The 15646-nt window shown below is 48.9% G+C and overlaps 1 protein-coding gene across 1 annotated transcript; it reads left to right on the forward strand.

Annotated features, from left to right (window-relative positions):
* The first annotated feature begins 1242 nt into the window (after nt 1-1242).
* Nucleotides 1243-11511, forward strand: CACNG1 (calcium voltage-gated channel auxiliary subunit gamma 1). The gene is made up of 4 exons (XM_054393808.1): nt 1243-1586; nt 7816-7890; nt 9337-9474; nt 10228-11511. Exons 1-4 carry the CDS (start codon nt 1346-1348, stop codon nt 10452-10454), a joined length of 681 nt encoding a protein of 226 aa, XP_054249783.1. The 5' UTR covers nt 1243-1345; the 3' UTR covers nt 10455-11511.
* The last annotated feature ends 4135 nt before the right edge of the window (nt 11512-15646 follow it).

Consider the following 15646-nt stretch of genomic DNA (forward strand, 5'->3'; position numbering starts at 1 on the left):
GAGATGATAACATATTTGCAGTTTCCCACTGGCATTTTTTTAACCACTCTTTTGACAGTCAGGGACTGTCACTCTCCTCAGTTTGAAATCACAGTTGCAATGTCAGCTCCATAGTGGCCCTCTGCATTGGCATTAGCATCAAATTAACTTTACCATCAGCTAAAATATCAAGGGGGAGGAGAGAGGTTGGCACCAGCCCTGGCAATCTGGGTTCAGGGTGAGAGAGGGCACTTCTGAAAGAAGGGGAGAGTGTGCTGGGTGACTGCTGGAGTTACTGCATGGAATCATAGAATTGTTTTGGTTGGAAAAGACCTTGGAGATCATCAAGTCCAACCATTGACCAAACACCACCTGGCCACTAAATGATGTCCCAAGGTGCCATGTCCACACATCTTTTGAACACCTCCAGGGACAGTGACTCCATCACCTCCCTGGGCAGCCTGTTCCCAATGCCTGACCACTCTCGCAGGAAAAAAAAATGTTTCTAATATCCAGCCTAAACCTCCTCTGGTGAAACTTGAGGAATTTCCTCCTGTCCTATCACTTGATACTAAGGAGAAAATGACCAACACTTCACTACAGCTTCCTTTCAAGGAGTTGTAGAGAGCAAGCTTGGAAAAGACCTCCAAGATCACTCAGTCCAACCATCAACCCAATACTAAGCATATGCATTGAGGCAAGCCTGGATGGTGGGAGACCAAGTGAGAGCTTTTCCACACAAAAAAAATAAGGAAAAGATAGAAAAAAATCCCCAAAACCAAACCAAACAAAAAAGAGACTACTGAAAATACTTCAGGTTAATTTAAAAAGTATTATTACAAAAATATTCCATAAAATAAATGTTCTTATTTTGCCACTTTCTGAATGCCACAGTTCTGGGCTCTGGAGGGACATCCAGCTCTGAGGTCCTCACAGAAGCTGCCTTGGTTTGCAGGCTCCAGGCCTATTAAACTATTTAGGAGGAAGCTGAAGTGAGACCGTCGCTGTTATAAACACAGCTGGTTTATAACCCAGCTGAAAAGTTAATCCCCCCATTAATGCCTATTTCTGGGCATGTCGCAAGGCAAGAGATGACAGCTTCGAACAGCGACTCTGAGCCAGCCTGGCCAGCTCGTGGGAATCCAAAACAATCCCGCTGGGACGGGGTGGAAAGCTGAGCCGTGCCGGGCGCTGCTCCCCTTACGTGCATTAATAGCTGGCGGCCGCGGCGGCTGACACAGCTCAGCAGCTGTCTCCCCACAGCCAGCCTGGGGCTGACGTCTCCAAAGGCTCCGATGCGCCGGGATCTGGGGAGACCTCGCGAACCAGCAGGCAGGCTCCGCCGGGAGCACCGACCCGGAGCGGGATGGATGAGAACAAACCCCTGAAGGTCCGCCTGACGTTCTCGGTGATCCTGGTGGGCGTCTCGCTGCTCTTCGCAGCCGTAGTGACTGACCACTGGGCCGTGCTGAGCCCCAAGGTGGAGGAGTACAACGCTACCTGCGAAGCGGCTCACTTCGGGCTATGGAGACTCTGTATAAAGAGGATTTTTATGCAGGAGCAAGGTCCCAAAGGGAAGGGCTGCGGGCCCATAAGCCTGCCAGGAGGTAGGTGACCACCCACCAGTGCACGGGGAGAAAGAGGCAGGCGCTCACACCAGGCTTTGCTTAGGAGGTTGGAGGACATGGCAGAAGGAAAACTGAGTCCGTGTTCCTGGGGCAGTGAATTTGGCACGGGGCTGCGTGGGGCTGTTCTCATGTGGGTCTGCAAACTCCCCTCCTGGTCATCCCTCCTGCTGCGAGCCTGCGCCCTGGTGCCTTGTCGGACTGTTTGTGACCATATTTGAGTCCCTTGCGCAACAGCAGCAGTGGCGGCGAGAAGGGGAGGAGGATGGGACAGGGGTGAAATTGGGGTGGAGGAAATATTGCTGATCTCAGCCAAGGGTTCCACAGTACCCAAGAATTGCTGATGACAGCAAGCAAGAAAGACTTGTGGGTCCATCATACGTTGCTGGATCTTGGGGATTTCCAGATCCATATGGCTATGAAGGAGCAACCTGTTCATGGTGGGCATTAGGTTATCTCCAAGTTGTTTTAAGAACAACCGTTCCTCAGGGCACAAAGAGGGACCTGCAGTACATTTTGCCAGCTCTGCCCCCCCATACTCCCTCTCTCCCCCCCCCAAAAAAAAAGGCCATAAACTGAGTTTGAAGCAATTTCTCAAAAACTTTCTGAGCCTCCTCACCTGCGGGTGGAGGCAGCCTGGTCCCACTTATGCCTCCACCATGGATTCCTTTGATGCAATCAACAGCAAGGGTGGTGGTGGGAGCAGGCTGGGCTGCTGTCCAGGGGACTGTCACATTCCCATGGCAAGAGCAGCTCTTCATGCTCCTGCTGATGGCCAAGTCAGCAGCATTCACGCTGCACACATTGGGATACTCCCTCCATGGTAGGGCTAGGTTGCTTCTTTAGAAGGCTTGTAGGGTGCTGGATGCTTTCCAGAACAGAAATAACAGGATTGCCCTCCCGTTAGACTCACTGCCTGAAATGAAATGTATATGTTAACAAATTCCCTGTGGAAAATCTTCCTGCTCAGGCTGGCCCTTCATTGCCTGTGCTGCTGCAGTTCTTTATCTCTTTGGCTAAATTCTGTGTTCTGGAGAGAGAAGCTCATCCACAGCCTTCACATCTGCATCTAGCCAAATTTGGGAGTGTGTCAGCCATATGCTTAATGTCTCTGTGAAGGTACTTACAGGCTTAGAAGCCTTTTCCTCGCTATGTGCCTTTCCAGAGGAAAACTGCCACAAAAGGAAGAAACAATCAAAACTGGGAGATAATCACCAAAGCTGCTCAACCACAGGGTAAATATAACCCTTGTAAACACCCAGCTGGCTGCAAAAAGGAGCCTCTCAGGCAGGGCAGCACGAAAGCAGCCCCTGTCTTTGACAGGCACCAGCATGTGCTTGCAGAGGTATGAGTAATGGGATGGTGATGGAGGGACTGAGCCACTCACCCTATCCCACAGCTGGTTTTCAAGGGATCACAGAATGGTGGCAGTTGGAAGGGACCTCAGGAGATCACCTAGTCCAACCTCCTTGCTAAAGCAAGTTCACCTAGAGCATGGAATTCTTTGGGTTAGAAAAGCCCTTTAAAATCATGGAGTTCAACCACTCTCTAACTCCACCAAGTCTGGTGCTAAACCATGTCCCTCAGCACCACATCTCTGCCTCTTCTAAACACCTTCAGGGATGGAGATTCAACCACCTCCATGGGCAACCTGTTCCAGTGGTTGAGAACCCTTTCAGTGGAAAAGTTTCTTCTAATGTCCAACCTAAATCTCCCTTGGTGTAACTTGAGGCCATTTCCTCTTGTCCTATCACTTGTTACTAAGGAGAAGAGACCAACCCCCACCTGGTTCCAACCTCCTTTCAGGGAGTTGTAGAGAGTGAGAGAAGGTCTCCCCTCAGCCTCTTCTTCTCCAGATGAGGTTTTTTTAAGATATTTTGGAATTTGGATGGTATCCTGTCTCATAATCAGCATCTGAGTTTCCCGAGGGTGAAATTTGCCTCTCAATTATAAAATACATATTTTCATCCTTGTTTTACTCACAGCAGGAACACGAGCAAGGGTGGAGGGGGAGAGCAAAGTCCCTGCTGACCTGGGCTGCTAGAGGCTGCTGCCTCCTCAGGGCTGCTGCTGGAATGATTTCACACTTCTGGGAAGAGCTGCCAGCAGGAAAGCACCAGGGCTGGGAAACCTGTGGCGGCCAAGAAAATGTGAATGAGCAAAGGTGCAGTAAGAGAGCAGGTGTGGGTACCCCTGTTCCTGAAAATCATCAGCCACCAGCAGCCATGGCTGCCAGGACAGGAACAGAAACACAAGAATTGATCGCTGCATTAATAACCATTCAGCAGCCGCTCCCCAGGGAGGAAATGGATGGCACCATTAACATTATTTATTAGCTTTGGAGCTCAGCACAGTGTGAAATAGGGAGGGTGCCTGGGCTCCCCAGCCACAAAGCAGGGCTGTGATTTAGGCAGGGCTTTAAAATTTTACAGCCCTCTTCCGAGGATGTTGACAAATTGGAAAGGGTTCAGTATCCTGCTGTAAGGAATAAAAGCTCAGGGAGAGGGCTGTAAAAATGGGCACGTTCAGATTAACACTGAGTGAGACAGGTTTAACTGGGGCACTGGGCACTGGGGCAGTTTATTACTGGTTGTAAACTGAGCTTGCCTTCATTGCCAGTAACTCCAGCAGAGGTGGTGTTCTCTCGTGCTGCTGCATGCTGGGCAGCAGCAGAGGGAATGGTCTGAAGCCCATCTGTGCTGCCAGCAGGTGAAAGGAGTCCTGGTAAAACTGGGAACAGAAGTTCAGGCAACTGGAGAAGAAAAGTGCCTGAGCAAATGGGTTACCAGCAGGGCTGTCTCACTCCCTGTGTCCATGCAAGAGATTCACCCTGCAAGAGTGGTATGAAATTCAACAATTTGGAGATACTATCTCCAAAACTCAGTGCATGTCAACAGCTGCCCCTGGCTTGCTGGCCAGATCAGAGCCCAAGGTCTGCCCCTTCCACCACTCAGCCCTCACCTTAACACCTCTTCTAATCACAGCAGCAGGTCCTGTCTCCCAAACAGAAACCTCACATTAAAATCCAGGTTTTAATAAGCCTGCCACAAAACCCCACATGCTGGTGTTCAGCTTAGGCTCAAAGGCAAGGTGAGCTCCAGCCCCTTCCCAGTCTGCCACTTCAGTGCTCATGGGTGACAGCTGACACCTGAAACTCTGCATGGGGCTGGGGCCTGGAGCGACCTGGTCTGGTGGGAGGTGTCCCTGTCCATGGCAGAGGGGTTGGGACTAGATGATCTTTAAAGTCCCTTCCAAGCCAAAGCATTCTGTGATTATGAGTCTATGATGTGGCTCATTTGCCCCCCACACAGTGGTCATCCAATAATGGTGGATCTGAAGGGAAGGGACCAAGAGGGGTGTAAGGGTAGGGGACCTGGAAACGGGAAGACACCGTGTGGCAAACCACAACTTACAACCTTGAAGCCTTAATGACCACAGGGCCCCTGGGCTGTTCCAATCAGCACCCTGAGGTGACCTCGTGGCAGAAACAATGCGATTAGAGGTGGAGAGAAACAAAGATTGCCACACAGTTTTCATCCCTTATAAAACCCATTTAAAATCCTATCCATTATGTAAATGTGGTGTGACACAAATGGGCTTTTCTCTTATTAATGATGGCACCAGAGAGGCATTGAAGTGTCTCAGTTCTCTTGAAAAACAGGGAGCCTTGTAGAAACAGATAGTCCCAGCTCAGCAGAGCACCAAAGCATCTTGAAACTGAATACAATCTATCATTTCACCAAGCCCAATCTGGTTTTGTTTTCCCATAACAAATGCATTTTCCAAAAGCACCTCCCCTGGAGCTAGCCCCCTCCTGTGATAACCCCATTTATTGTACCTTGGCAGAGCTTTGCTATAAGCCAGAAGACAGACAGGCAGCTCTGTTTCCTGCAGACAAATCCATCTCTAAAAGAAGGGGTTTGTGTGCTCTTTGTCTGAGGAGGCTTCACAGACTGGAGGGTGGACTGGGCTGGTTTGCTTCACCTGTAATGGAGACAGAGCTGTGCTATGTGCCTACCACAGTGCCTGGATGGCTTCACCTTGGGCTTTGTACAGTCAGTGTACCTGAGGAGCCTCTGAGTTCAGTCCTTTCAGGGAGTTAATTAAAAGCCAAACAAAACAGTCTACATTAAAGTGTCCCAGTTTCATCCCATCTTCCCTCCCACAGAAGCCCAAGGATCCCCAGCTGAGATTACCAGACATGATGCCCAACCTCAGCCACCACCCAGTCTCTGGCAGAGGCAAACAACCTCCACTTTGGGGCTCAGAATTTGCAGTTTCACTCACAGAGGTCTAAGTTCAAATGTGTTTCCTCCAGCTGTTTGCAAGGATAATAAAGAACCAATGAGGAGATGCTAGAGCTGAACACTAACCAAGTCTCCAGCTAGGAGAAGCTGCAGATGAAATAAAAGTCACCTTATAAACTTAAGTAGATAGGAGTGTCTGAAAGGAATCTTCACTAACAGGCCCAAAAATGCTGCTTTACAGTTTATCTCCTGGGAGAGAGAAAATAAATCCTCTTTGAATCAGTAACTCAAACACTTGCCATTTACATGATAGAAAAAACCCACCAGAACCAGCAGAGGTCTTCTTGCTGTAAATAACACCCAAATGCACCATGTGCCCCGAGGCAGGAACCCCACATGGTCCTGTACCCAGGTTCTGGCTCAGGCTTTACCCCATGACATACACTGGGGTGTATGTCCCCAGTCTGGATGCTGGAGAGGACCAAAAAGTCCTGGACTTTCTCCCAGCATCTCCTAGAAAGTGTTGCATCTCTGGACAGGAGATGCTGTTGTCAACCAAGCAGCCCCTTGCTGCCTGCAGTGCCTGTGTTCGTGCAGCCTTGGCCTGATTTCCCAGTCTGATGGGAGTGCAGCTGGGGTGCAGGAGGGGTGCTGGGGCAGGTGCCCAGCGTGTCCTCTCCAGCCCAGCTCAGCAGAATAGTGCAATCAGAGCTGGCGCCGCTCAGCACGTCCCTGTGATTGCACCCTTCCAGCCAAATTCCTGGCAAGCAACTGTTCTCCCAGCTCCACACCCCTCCAAACCTTCAATTAAACCAGATATAAATAGCCAGAACACCCTCCACCCTAACCCTGCTGCTGCCAAGGTTCCAACTCAGCAGGTCCTCGCCAGACCCTTCCCCATCCCACCGAGGCTGATAGCCTGCAGTGTATCTCCTGATGGCAATGCCACCCCTGCACTGGCTGGATCTCACTGGGCTCAGTACCAGATGATATCATGACCACTAGAGACTCCAGCTCCCCTCCTCCCATATCCTCTTGCCCCACAATTTTGATCCCTGTGGACTTCACAACCACTCAATCAATACCAGAAGTACCTGGCAGTGCTCTCATGTTAAGTCCAGAGAGAGGAACTTCATAAAGTTCCCATTATCCAACTCTGCCATCTTATCAAATCCACTGCTCTGATGGGAGTGAACTTTGGTAGAGGCAGGTTGTGGAAAAGTTTTTGTCCTTGGCTTGTATGGCTCTGATCAGCCTTCCCTTCCCTGGACAACTGTTTGTGGCTTCACATAGATTCTGTCTTTGATTAAATGACAGCCACCACCCCACCCTCCTGCTCAGTGTCCCTGTTGTAAACCATCATGTGCTTTGCTGCACCACAGCAGCCTCATCTCTGCCACCCTGCTATATGGTGACATCCTCCCTCTGTCCAGGAAACTCCCCTGGGCTGCTTCCCATTGCCAGCCACTGTTGTACAGGGGGCTGTGAGCTCAGCTCAGGAGTGGTGACTCCCCTACAGCTGCTGGGGTGATGCTACTGGGGAGTGGGTTGGCAGTGATAAGGAGAGGTGAGCTGAGATGCCACCTCAGCTGTGGGCATGACAGGTCTCATCACCAGGAAATACAGTGACAGAGAGGGGCAGAAATGTGTGATGGCCAACGACAGAAGGAGAAAAATTATCTGTACTTTGCATTTTAAATAGATGAGCAATCAGTGTGCAGAGAGCTGTTGGAAGGAGCACCCCACAAAAGGTATCAGAGGGAGCTTCAGCCTTGTCCATTCTGGAGCTAGTGGCCTGGCCTCCCAAATAACATGAATCCAGCTGCAATTTCTCAGCATCACCAAGAGCAGGGAACCTTAAAAACACTGCTAGTTTGATACATCAATAAAAATCAAATTCAGTTTTCCTTCATTTGATCAGAGGATTCCAGGCACACAAAATTCAATTTCCTTTTCTCTTCCAGAACACAACTGCTCCTACTTCAAGCACTTCACACCAGGACAGAGCTCAGAGATATTTGAAGTAACCACCCAGAAAGGTAAGATTGATCCTGAAAATTAGTTTTTAAGATAAAGGGCTCTCCAAAATGAGGGTTCAGACCTGGTTGCACTGAAAGCAGCAGAGGAATTTCTATTACATGGAAAAATGTAAAGAAAATGCTCTGAACAAGGACACATTCCAGATTTTACATCACAACAAACTCTATTAGGCTGCTACAGCACATAGTAAAGAGAAAAATTAAGGAAATCATAATAAAGCAGTGGCCTGAAAAGCAATGAGAACAAAGAGGGAGCTGCTGTTCCCTTTCCCAGAAGTTGCTCCCATTTGATGGGAGCTCATTAGTAATGGGGGAGGGTGTGTGAAATTCTTCATGATTTTGCCCGGGAGATATTTTTTTTAATGGCTTGAAAGGCAAATACTGTCAGGCACTGAGATGTTCATGCATGGCTACACGTGTTAAATATTAAACTAATCTGAAAACGAATGCAGTATGTAAATGAAGACCTGAATTATTCAGTTAGCAATTCCCCCCCTTTACTCCAGGCACTGGAGGGTGCTTGGGCAGAGGGAAGCATCCAGCCCATATCTGAGCTGGCTTAGCAAAAACCTGTGAAGGGGTTAATCCCATGTCTTGAAGAGCTGGGCTTCCACAGAGCTGAAAATCATTGTCTTACACTGGGTGTGGGGAAAGGCACTCTGCAAACACTTCAGCTCTGGCTTCCTGCCCAATTTGCCTGCTTGAGTTATGAGCCCTGTGGAGCACTCAGCTGTCCTGCACCCGTACAGCACTGGCACCACACGTGGGGACCCTGTTGGGGCTCTGCAATACAGACACAGAATAAAAATAGAGCTGTCTATTTACACTGGGAGCAGAGTGTGGAGTGATGGCAGAAATGAGAGTGGAGCCCAGGAAGGCTTCAACAATAACATCTCTGCAGTAGAGCTGAAATGGCTCCAGTCCAGAGCTTCACCAGACTGATGCAGGTGCCGTTTGCTCTTGCAGTAAGCACCCAGAAAGTTCCCCTCCTGCTCTGTTTTTATACCCTTTGCATTCAAGAGAGACATGGCCAATACTTGCCCCTGATTTTATTTAGGACAAGAGGAAACAGCTTTAAACTGCATCAGGAAAGGTTTAGGTTGGACGTTAGAAGAAACTTCTTCACTGAAAGGGTTCTCAAAGACTGGAACAGCGTGCCCAGGAGGTGGTTGAATCCTCCTCCCTGGAGGTGTTTAAAAGAGGAAGAGATGTGGTGTTGAGGACTGTAATTTAGAACCACACTTAGCAGAGTCAGGGAATGGTTGGACTTCATGATCTTAGAGGTCTTTTCCGACCAAAACAATTCTGTGATTATATAAGGGCAGCACACCAGAGCCACCTCTCCACAGCAGCAGGACTGTACATATTCCTGTAAAGTCACCACAGCTGATGGGAGCCTGCTCACCTTTTGCCTACATCTGCATCTTTTGGTGTTTGCTTTGGCAGAATACAGCATCTCAGCTGCAGCCATCGCCATCTTCAGCGTTGGCTTCGCAATCATTGGAACAATCTGCGTCCTCTTATCCTTCAGGAAGAAGAGAGACTATCTGCTGAAGCCAGCATCCATGTTCTACACCTTTGCAGGTAAGAGGCTTGGTGCTCACACACTTGTTCATAGGATGACACAGAGAAACATAGATGGGTCCCGGGACAAAGGAGACACTTCTAAAAACACCCTAAAGTGGCTTTTAATTCCTAGCCACGGTCAGACTGCAAGTCCCTGTGTGGTGCTCTGGCTTAAGAGCTCTGGAAAGGTCCTGCTCAGCAAGTGTTGCCCAGCAGCTTGTCTGTGCTTTCTCCACCTGCCTCTAGAAGGGGCATGTCCAGCAGGCCCCAGTGTCAGCCCCAGTCGAAACCAGAGACATGCACTGTTCTGTCTCCTTTATTTAGACTCAAACCAAAGAAACAGCTGATCCAGGCCCAAAATGCACCACTGTCTCCCAAAAGCTCGAAGGCTGCATTTTCACAGGAGCTGGTAATGCCTTGACATGCCATAGTGACTGAAAGACAGAGGTGCAAACTGGCACCTCAATGAAAATCTTGCTCAGCCTTTGGCAAAGCTTCCTAGAGACTGGAATTATTCTTCCAGTGCTTTGAGTTTCCCATCCAAGCCTGCCTAAAAGATGACACTCAACAAGTCACCACTGACTTGGGTGCCCTGGGTTGTAGCAGAGCTCTAAAAGCAGTTGTGAGCATTGGTTCCTTCAAAGGTTGAAGCCAGTGACTCACTGTGAATCTCGCTGTGATTCCTGTGTGCAAAGAGACAGAGGAGGTGGGCAGTTAAGGCTGAACATCTGACAGCTGGGTGTTCAACCCACTGCTCCCATCTTCCTTCAGGCCTCTGCATCATCATCTCTGTCGAAGTCATGAGGCAGTCGGTGAAGAGGATGATCGACAGCAAGGAGACAGCCTGGATTGAGTACAGCTACTCCTGGTCCTTCGCCTGTGCCTGCTCGTCCTTCGTCCTGCTCTTCCTCTGCGGGCTGGGGCTCCTGCTGATCGCGCTGCCTCGTTTCCCCCAGAACCCCTGGGAGACCTGCATGGATGCAGAACCGGAGCACTGATGGTGCCAGCACTCAGGGAACGAGCCAGAAAGTGGTTCTGACAGGATTTGTCTGTTTTGAAACGCCTGAGTCTCACCATACCACGTGCTCTCCCTTCGTTCAGTCAGCACTGAGCCAGGGCCAGCTCAGTTCTAGTCATTGCTTTGTTTCTTCTTTTCTTTTTTATTTTGGAAGCAAAAGGAGCATTCAGCACCAGTGTGGCTCATGGGTGAATGGGCCTGCTCTGTGCCAGTCTGGGGATGCCCTGGGCTGATGCAGTTGGGAAAAAAAATACAGAATCATAGAATGGTTTGAGTTGGAAGGTCTGGTTCCAACCCCACCACCATGGGCAGGGACACCTTCCACTGACCAGCTTGCTCAAGGCCCTGTCCAACCTGGCCTTGAACACCACCAGGGAGGGGGCATCTACAACTTGTTCCGGTGTCTCACCACACTCGCTGCAAAGAATTTCTTCCTATTATCCAGTCTAAATCTCCCCTCTTCTGGCTTAAATCCATTACCTCTCACCCTATCACTACAAGCCCTTTTAAAATGTCCCTTCCCAGCTTTATTTAGGCCCCTTCAGGTACTGGAATCTGTGTGGGAGGCAGCTTGTGCCACAGAGAAGACAGCTTTCTTAGGGAGAAGATGTTTGGTGTAGCTGGATGGAGATCCATGAGAGTTATCAGGCTCTTGAAGTGAGAAATTCCATGGGGAGTCCCTTTCTCCACTCAATCCTTACTCCTCTGTCTCCCTGAGAAGGGTGGGTTAGCTCATCCCTCTGGAATAAGTTGGAGATCCTTATGCTAGTCTGTTAAATTGATAACATTTGAAAAGAAAAACAAATCAGCAAACAATTCGATCAAACAGCCCAAACCAACACAGAAACCTTTGCCTAGCAATGGGATAAAAATTTTCCCCTCAGATTTACACCCCGCCGTTGCAGTCTTTTGAATTAAGCACACAAAAAAAAAACCCTAAGACATAGTTTTTATTTTGCTTCAACTTTGAATGGCAAAGCCAACAAGTACTGAACATCAAGAATGATATTTTCCTGTAATAAAAAGTACAGTCTTCCAGTAGCATGGGTTTCTGGAAACTGATGTTGATGGGTGAATCACTTGGTCCATCAAATTCTGCTGGGTCCAGGCTGACAGTGTAATTCTGGGTGGTGTTTACTGCAGGAAGCTCTCATTTGTTCCCCCTGAATGGGCTCTTTGTGAGCACTGTGCTTAGCTCACAGTGTATGCATCTAAACCTATTCTTTGGGAAGACTCTTCACAGTAGCTGCCAAGAAGGAAAGGACATAGACAAACCTCCAGGAGACTCAGCCCCAAAACCACTGCAGAAGTGCCTGTTTGGACATGACTGAAGAAATGCAGCCCTGCAAAATGCTGCTGGGGTCTGCTGCACAGCTCCTGCACAGCTTGCCCACCTGCACCACTCAGGGGAACTGGAGGTACTGTGAGGGTTTGGAACCTCTCCAGAGGAGACAACTCCACAGCCTCTCTGGGCAGCCTGCTCCAGGGCCCCAGCACTCTCACAGCGAAAACCTTTTTCTGTAAGTTCAAGTGAAACCTCCTGGGTTCCAGTTTGTGCCCATTGCCCTTTGTCCTGTAACTGGGCACTGAAAAGAGCTCAGCCCCATCCTCATAACTCCACCCTTTAGCTATTGATTAGCATCCAGCAGGTCCCCTCTCAGGCTGCTCTTCTGCAGGATGAACAGCCCCAGGGCTCCCAGCCTTTCCTTCTCAGAGAGATGCTCCAGGTCCCTCAGCATCTTTGTGGCCCTCCTCTGGACTCTCTCCAGTAGTTCCCTGTCCCTCTTGACCTGGGAAGCCATGAACTGCACACAATACTCCAGGTGCAGCTTCACCAGTGCAGAGTAGATGGGCAGATGGGTGTGGGGTTTTCTTCCACAGTTCAATTTTCAGAATCTGCTCAGCATTTCCCAGTTGAGTAGCAAAATGCAGGGGTAAAATATGTAAACCACCCAATAACTAAAAAAGCAGGAGAAAGGGAAGCTGCAGTGGGCTTCTGTCTCTGCTCAGCTGTCCAGCACTTCAAAGAAAAACAGAATCAGGAACAGGAAATTTCTGATCACTCTGAAGAGATCTGAAATGTGTTCAAACATTGCAAGAAGTCACCCACCAGTTCTGCTCTGGTCCAAGGGGCTGCCCATGGTCCTGCCATCAGCCAGAACCACTTTGGGCAAGCTGAGCCCCAGCAGCCCCCAACCAGGTTCAGGCACGTCTCCATTTTCCCATCAGCAGAGTGGCAGCGAGAACAGAAGCCTTTTGTGCGGTTGTATTAATGTTTTTTCAAGCTCTTTGAAGATGAAAAGCACTACAAATAACACATATATTAGAAAGTTTGGGGCTGCAGCATTCATTGGTGCTCAGCTCTGAGTGTGAGCTGGGGAACTCTGCCTGTCTCTCATCATGAGAGACAACTGCAAGTCTTCAAGCTGTCACTGAACCACTGTGAAATGCTAAATGGTTTTGAAATCTTATTTTTGGGTACAGAACTGACATTTTTGATTTGCATTTTCCTTGTTCAGGAAAACAGAGGCTAGTTTCTAGGGAGATCCTTTACACGTGAGACCAGAAAGGCAAATGTTTGGTGTCACCCCCACGGTGGCTGACCCCAGGTTGGGGTACCCAAACATACTCAGTGCAGAGTAATCTAAGCATAGCAGCTGGCAGGCACAAAGGCATCCCCAGCTCAGCCATCACCATCAAAATTACCTTTCCTTGGACATGCAGTGGGTTGAGATAAGTGAGGTAGGGGACATAGGCCTAAGCTCATCACCCCATGCAGAGCAGTGGCATGTCCTGTGCCCCCAGGAAGCCTTCATCCATCAGCCAAGGGGCTGCTTACTCCCACTCATAATACTCAAGAGCAGGATATACCTGTTTCAAATCAACAGACCCTGGCTCACCTGTCTCATGGGTGGTCCCTCTTGTGCCAGGGCTGAACTGCTTCATCCAAACTCCAGTGGGGGCAATGGAAAGACTCCCAGTGAGCGCTGGGGTTTGGCCTGGATCCAGAGCTTTTACAGCCTCTCTGGGCTCATTTTACTCATGAAGCAGAGAAAACTCAAGGCAGTGAGACCCTACACCCACAGACAGCAGCTGAGCAAGATGCCTCTTCAACTCACTGAGCTTTATTCTGTCTGCTCTAAGTTGGGGCTTTTGGGTCATTCATTACTTGGTGTGGTCCCTGCAAGACTGAGAAGCATGCAGATGACTTCATTTTCTTTTTCTAGATATTAAGAAATGCTGATGAGGGACCCGTCCATTAAATTGGTCATTGGCATTCAGTGGGAAAGGCTCTGCTGCTGTGGCAGGTTTGCTCTGCCACAGCTAAATCTCTCTGCCAGGGAGCTGATTATGTGTTGGAGAGAGTTAATAAAAGTAATTTGCCTCCATAAAGAAAAAAGACTGTCATGTGGGGTGGGGGGAGCTGTAATCAGCTGCAGTTTTCATTCTTTCAGCTGAGAAAATAGCAGGGAATGACCACCAAAACTTCAGGAATGTCACATGAAAACATGGAAGAAACATCCTCACTGGCAGAGGTCCTCAGAGAGAACCTGGCTGCTACACAACCAACCAGAAACACATGTGGGTTTGTGAGACAGCCAAAGAACCAAGTGGGAAACATGGACCAGAGAGAGGAAGAGGTGAATAAACCATGTATCTACCACCAGCCACCATGATTTCAGTGTGGATGCTGCCACTACCAGACCCATGAGCATCTTTGGTCATGGGCACACACTACTCACTACTCTGTAAACCGACATCACTGCCTGTCCCCTCCTCAAAGCACCCACAGCAAGGTGTCCCAGGGCATTGCAGGTGACACCAGAGTGAGATTTTTGTTGCTGATGTCTTCCCACCCCACAGCAAAGGCCAAGTGTAACAGCTCAGAGTCAGCACAGCACAAGATGTGAAGCTGTCTGCTTATATAAGGGTTGCTGGTAGGCACAAGGCACGGAGAGAATCTGCTTCCCTTATTTTTAAATGCTGTGTTGTGTGAAGTTAATGTACAGAGAAGGTGCCAGACTAACAACCCTGAAGAACAAAACTGCTGTTTAGCAAGCAGCTAGCAGAGCTCTCAGAACAGCACAGTCTGCAGAGGCACTGCACAGCCCACAGCCCCAGCCAGGCAGCAGACACAGAGTCACAACTACACACAATAGAATCATAGAATGGAAGGACCTGTTCTAAATGCCACCATTTAAATTATTTTCCTGTTCCATTATTGGCAAGGGGCAAGAAAAGAGCATCATGTCTTTGTTTTGACGGAAGCAGAGGATGAGATTGTTCACAGCCCAAGCTCACAAATCAGCCAGGCTAAGAGCACACAAGGGAGCACAGATGGGTGCATGCAGAAACCTCAGTAGAAACCCCTACTTTTCCCTTAATCCATGCCTGGAAAGGGCCAGCACATGCATTATGCACCAGGGGAGGTTTAGATTGGATACAAGAAGAAAATTCTTCCCTGAAAATGTTCTCAGCCACTGGAACAGGCTACCCAGCAAGGTGGTTGAATCCCCATTCCTGAGATGTTTAAAAGACACAAAGATGTGGTGCTGAGGGCCATGGTTTAGCACCAGACTCGATACAGTTAGAGAAGGTTGGGCTTGATGATCTTAAAGGGCTTTTCCAACCAAAATGATTCTATGATGTTTGGGTGTTTGACCACCCTAGCATGGAGTTCACAAAGGCAGGCACAGGTATACTTAGTTACTTCTTTTGACTGATATCTTTCCACTCTGCAGCTTCCTTGTGGCCATCACCTCCTTTTTCATTTTAATTTGTGGAAATGACTTCCAGAAAATCCCAAAGACCTAAGAATTTGCCTCTGCTGCAAGGATGAGATCCTTGGCCCTGCTGCAGAGAAGCACTTTCTCTCCAGGGCTTGGCAGCTCTTGGGAAACAGACCAGATACAAGAGATCACCACCATCTGGAGACAGCTGTTTGCAGTGCTGCACCCTGTCAGCCTTCAGAAGGGCCCTGGGGATCAATACCAAGCCCTCAGGCTTCATCCAGTGTGCTACAGTTGGACATTTACACACCAGGAACTTGACCAACATGCAGGAATGCTTTATGGCATAAACCTCAGGTTAAACTTCATTTAAAATAAGCTTCCACCTTCCATGGTGGGACAGTGCCCCTTGCAATGATGTATTACTTCTACAAATACTAGA

The sequence above is a fragment of the Indicator indicator genome, chromosome 29 (assembly GCF_027791375.1).
Source record: "Indicator indicator isolate 239-I01 chromosome 29, UM_Iind_1.1, whole genome shotgun sequence".
NCBI classification, from domain to species: domain Eukaryota; kingdom Metazoa; phylum Chordata; class Aves; order Piciformes; family Indicatoridae; genus Indicator; species Indicator indicator.